The sequence below is a fragment of the Gekko japonicus genome, unplaced genomic scaffold (assembly GCF_001447785.1).
Source record: "Gekko japonicus isolate JY-2015 unplaced genomic scaffold, Gekko_japonicus_V1.1 scaffold2429, whole genome shotgun sequence".
Lineage (NCBI taxonomy): Eukaryota > Metazoa > Chordata > Lepidosauria > Squamata > Gekkonidae > Gekko > Gekko japonicus.
In genome coordinates, this window is record NW_015165894.1 from 157,987 (window position 1) to 162,789 (window position 4,803).

Genomic DNA, 4,803 nt, shown 5'->3' on the forward strand with positions numbered 1-4,803 from the left:
GACCCTGCTTAGCTTCCGGGATCTGATGAGATCAGGCTAACTTGGGCCATTCAGGTCAGCGTCACCATGCCATTACGGGTCTTAACATAAGAACATAAGAGAAGCCAGTGTTGGATCAGGCCAGTGGCCCATCCAGTCCAACACCGGAGTTCAAGTGTGGGCCTATTTTTTAATTATGCCTGGTGGCTAAAGTGGTAGATTGCATTGACACTTGTGTTCTGGCATCTCTTGTTTTAGAAACCGAGCTCTCAATCCCAGTCAGATAAGCCTTGCTATAGTTATAAAAGTATGCCAGCTAGGTTGATGTGAACCTCAGGGATTTCCGTACAGAGACTTCTGTGCAAGCTGCTCCTTGATTGAGCTGTACTGGAGCTGAACAATTTCTGTTGACATTTACCCTATAGATCGATATTTCTTTCAATGCATTTATTCACTTTCTGTTTCCTGTCATTACAGTTACAAATGTAGAAGCATTTGCACCGCGAAGGCTAATGAAGCACCCACATGAGAGTTTTGTCAGTGTGTTCTTTCGTTGGTCAGTGGCAATTTTGTCTTTATTCTCTACCTGCCCTTAGAGGTTTTTATTTCCAGGCTATTTTGCTAGTTCACTATGTCATAGTGTTTCTGCTTTAAAATGTGTCTAGTCCTTTTCATTGCAGAGTACAATGAAAAGGGCTAAAGCTGGGAATTCAGAAGAATTTGTCATGATAGATTGTTACAAGATTATTGGCTTTAGTGATCTAACAATTACTGATTTTAAAAAGCAGAAAAACTCTTCATTGGTACAGGAGGGAAATGTCGGCTGCAGGGTTGCTGAGGCAATGAAAATAGCACCAACCAGTGTGGGCAGCACCATCAAAAATCCAAATCTCCAAAAATCCAAAAATCCAAACACAGCATGCAAACTCACTTATTTGTGATCTTTTCAAAAGATCCTATACAATCAGATTTGGGAGAGATTGGCACAAAGAGAAAAACCCAGAAAGTGGACAGTTAGGAGATACTAAAAAAAAAACAGTCAAATTTGGATGCCAAACCAGGACAACCTTGCTGTCCTTGAAACTGAGTAAACTGATATATTGTAGTGTGCACAGGGAGGGGCCTTTGCTCAGTGGCAGAGCATCTGCTTTGGAAGCAGAAGATCCTAGGTTCAATCCCTGGCAAATCTATGTAAAAGGGTCAAGAAGTAGGTGAAAGACTTCTGTCTCAGTCTCTGGAGAGTTTTCATTTATTTACTCCTTATTTGTTCATTTATAGCCCACCTTCCTTGCCAAGACTCAGGTCACCAGTCAGAGAAGACATACCAATGAGAGACCAATGGTCTGACTCAGTAGAAAGCAGCTTCATGTATTGTGCTACCGCAATATGTCAATTACCTTCCCCTGTAACAGGGCGACAGTGGTGGCTGTTGGAGGCTGAGGCAAGGAAGGTCCTTAGAAAGCTGCCATGTAGATGTCCAGTTGCCCATGTGAATGGCTTTGCACGCACAGTGGCAAGGGAAGCTACACAAAGAATCATCACTGTGTGGAAGCCGTCTGTCTTTCTGAATGTGAAAGGGCAGAGGCATGTTGGGCGACCAATTTCTGCAGCTCTCATTTCCTATATTTTGCATAGGTTCAGTGTGTGTCTTTCACTGGGGCAATGGTAGCTCATCATGAATGACTAATTGCACTTCTTGTGCAGGTATGTTGTGATTCGTGAAGTGTTTCAAAACTTTGATTTAAACAGGATTAAAAAGCAAGTGTTTTCATTTTAGTGTAATTTTAGTGGTATTTCAATACTGGATGTTTCAAGATGAAATACACCATGATTCCTAGAAAGGGATCCACTGTACATTCAACCAATTACAATTTCAATATGCTGTTTTAAGCAGAAGTGGCTTTTAAAGGGAAATCTCAAGGGAAATAATGTACACTAGCACCCCAGGCCTGATAGTTATAGAAGTTACATTATCCTGTCTAACAATACCAATTTCGTTTGGTATAGTTGCAGATGCAGACGTATAATCAGCACTTGACCATCAGTAGGATGCAGTTTTAAATGATGATGGCATTTTTCATGGGACCATTGCACTTCTATAGATTTGGTGAGTTCAGACCTAAGTTTTATATTCTGTTAGAATTCTGTGTTTGTAAAATCTTTTTATACTATCTTACAACTTAAACAAAAGCTGTTTTTCATGAATACAAATAGTATATGTAGTGCAAAAATTATAGGTAGCCTTATTGACCCATGAGGGAAAATCCAAAATTAGCCATCCTGCAATATCTTTTTATTTAGACCAACTAAAATAAAACCACAAAATAATGAGTGCAAGCTTTTAAGTTCCAAAGAATTCTTCATGATCCTAGATGTTAACTACAAAAAGTGGGAGTAAAGGAAAAGATGTTAAAGGATGTGGTGGAAGAGCCCCAAAGTCAACATTTTGTAACTTCCTTAAAATCAAGGAGAGGCAAAATCTTACACCAGGTCACCCTACTGATTTCACTCACCAATTTGAAAATTTAAACTATGCACTATAAGTACAGTAATAAATGGTAATACTCATTTTAGACTTTTTCACTCAGAATGAAATATTTGATATTTGTGACAGAAAAAACTGAGAAGAGACTGAGAACCACACTGGACCCAATATTGTGAATCTGAAATTGTAATCCTAGATGTGTAGCTGAGTTGGAAAAAAAGGCAGCAATGGGTAGGGTTGCCAACAGCCTGGATAGAAAATATCCTCTCCCTTTAATAGAAGCTTAATGTGTGCAAATGGCATGGAGGTAAACAACATCACCTGATAAATAATACCCCATTAAGCCTCTGTTAAAGGGGCAGGGTATTTTTTTCTCCAGGTTGTTGGCAACCTCACAAGATCAGCCAGAATGCTGAGAAAGTTTAACCTATTTCTAAGACCATTACCTCAATCAAAAATGTTCTCCCTCCCGGTTGCTTTAAGCCTAACGAGAGAGGGAAAAAAGCCAGGCACAATATAGGCTAGGGCTGCCAAGCCGCGGCGGGGGATCTGCACTTCTTCACAGGATCCCTGCCGCGGGGTACAGCGATACTCGTTGCACCGCCGTCACCAGGATGTGACGCTACGCATCGCTCTGGCAACGGGACTCCAAACAGCCCCGTTGCCAGAGCGACGCACAGCGTCACATCCTGGCGACGGCGGTGCAGCGCGTATCGCTGTCCCCCACAGCAGGGATCCTGTGAAGAAGTGCAGATCCCCCGCCGCGGCTTGGCAGCCCTAATATAGGCAAAAAAAAAATTTTCACTTCCTGTGTCAGAGTTTCAGTCACAGAAACAGCAGGGAGAAGGGAAGGATTAAACCCCTTCCCTCAAAGCCATGACCCCAATCCTTGCCTGACTTGGCATTGGTGATCCATGCAATGGTCACTTCCAGGATTGATTACTGTAACTCACTCTACGCCGGCCTACCCATGAATTTGATCTGAAAACTGTAACTGGTACAAAATGTGGTGGTGTTCCTGCTGTCTGGGAAGCTTGTGCAGGTGCAGCTTCAGCTGCATTGGTTGCCAGTTGAATACCGGATCAGGTGTTAACGTTTAAGGCCTGTTGTGGCCAGGAACCAGCATACATGCAGGACCATCTCTCCCCATATATGCCCTGCAGAGCCTTGTGCTCTGCTGACCAGCACTGGCTAGTAGTCCCCAGCCCAAGAGACGTCCGTCTGGCCTCAACCAGGGCAAGGGCTTTTTCGGCCATGGCCCCAGCCTGGTGGAACATGCTCCCAATTGAGATCAGGGCCCTGCAGGAATTGTTAACACTTCCGCAGGGCCTGTAAAATGTAGCTGTTCCTCCAGGCCTTTGGTTGAGGCAGCGGATGTCCAATAACATCAGACTCCCCTGCATCGGTACTTGTGTATCAGCTGTTGCTGGGAGTGGCTGACCTGATCCATCTTGATCCATTACCCCTTCTAGCATGGGGTCAGCATACTTTAGTATGCAATCAATTGCTAAACTGTTGGTTAGGAGACCCATATTATTGTGTGGATTGTTTAATGTTTTTACTTGTTTAATATTTTACTTCTTAATGATTATTTAATGTTTTAAATTGCTACTGTATTGTGTTACGATGTGAGCCACCCTGAGCCTGCTTGCGGGGTACGACGGGATATAAACTGCAATAAATAAATAAATCCAGATGAAAGACCCCACTGAGCTGGTTTTTTTACAACTTTAACTGGATATATGAATGGATAGTGAATGAATAGGTTCCACTGTTTTGTTGTTAAGTATTTTAGCTGACTTTAATTGTTCTTGATAAATAACAAATACTACAACCAGACATGTTTGCCAGATTTCCTGTTCCTGTTTATTATCTTGTCTGCCTTGAGTTTATATGGGGATTTGTTTCTAATGCCTGAAGACAGATTCAAAGGGGGGGAAAGGATACATTCTAATAATGTGATGTTACACAATAGTGGGTCTGTTTCCTCGCAGGAAATACAATATCTCTGAAATCAAACTCATGTATCCTATTTTCCATGCAGTATGTGAACTCCCTTAGGTAAAAGACTTTTCTATCAGATGAATCTGATGCTATGAAGTAGTTACACCCTTCCAAAGGGCCAAACTACATAATACAATTTCTAATGAGTTGGATCCAGGTGACTTATTTTACCCACAGCAGCTGCATGGAATACTGTATGTGCAAATAGTTACCCATGGGACCATTTTGACTCTGGAAAACAGCATGGGGAAGAAGGTACCACTGTCTCCAGCTAAACTGGGCCTCTGCAAAGATGTAAATCCATTCCCTGCAGCTACTGTGAGACTGTAGGGCAA

General features: G+C 42.3%; 1 protein-coding gene across 2 annotated transcripts in view; it reads left to right on the plus strand.

Moving 5' to 3' along the window:
* The window catches only part of IFNAR2 (interferon (alpha, beta and omega) receptor 2), a 28,679-nt gene that overhangs the window by 344 nt on the left and 23,532 nt on the right, over positions 1-4,803 (plus strand). For both annotated transcript variants that reach the window (XM_015411346.1, XM_015411347.1), the window contains exons 2-3: positions 457-535; positions 1,987-2,086. In XM_015411346.1, the coding sequence (XP_015266832.1) occupies positions 2,041-2,086 (46 nt within the window). In that variant the 5' untranslated portion in view covers positions 457-535; positions 1,987-2,040. The remainder of the gene's footprint in view (positions 1-456; positions 536-1,986; positions 2,087-4,803) is intronic.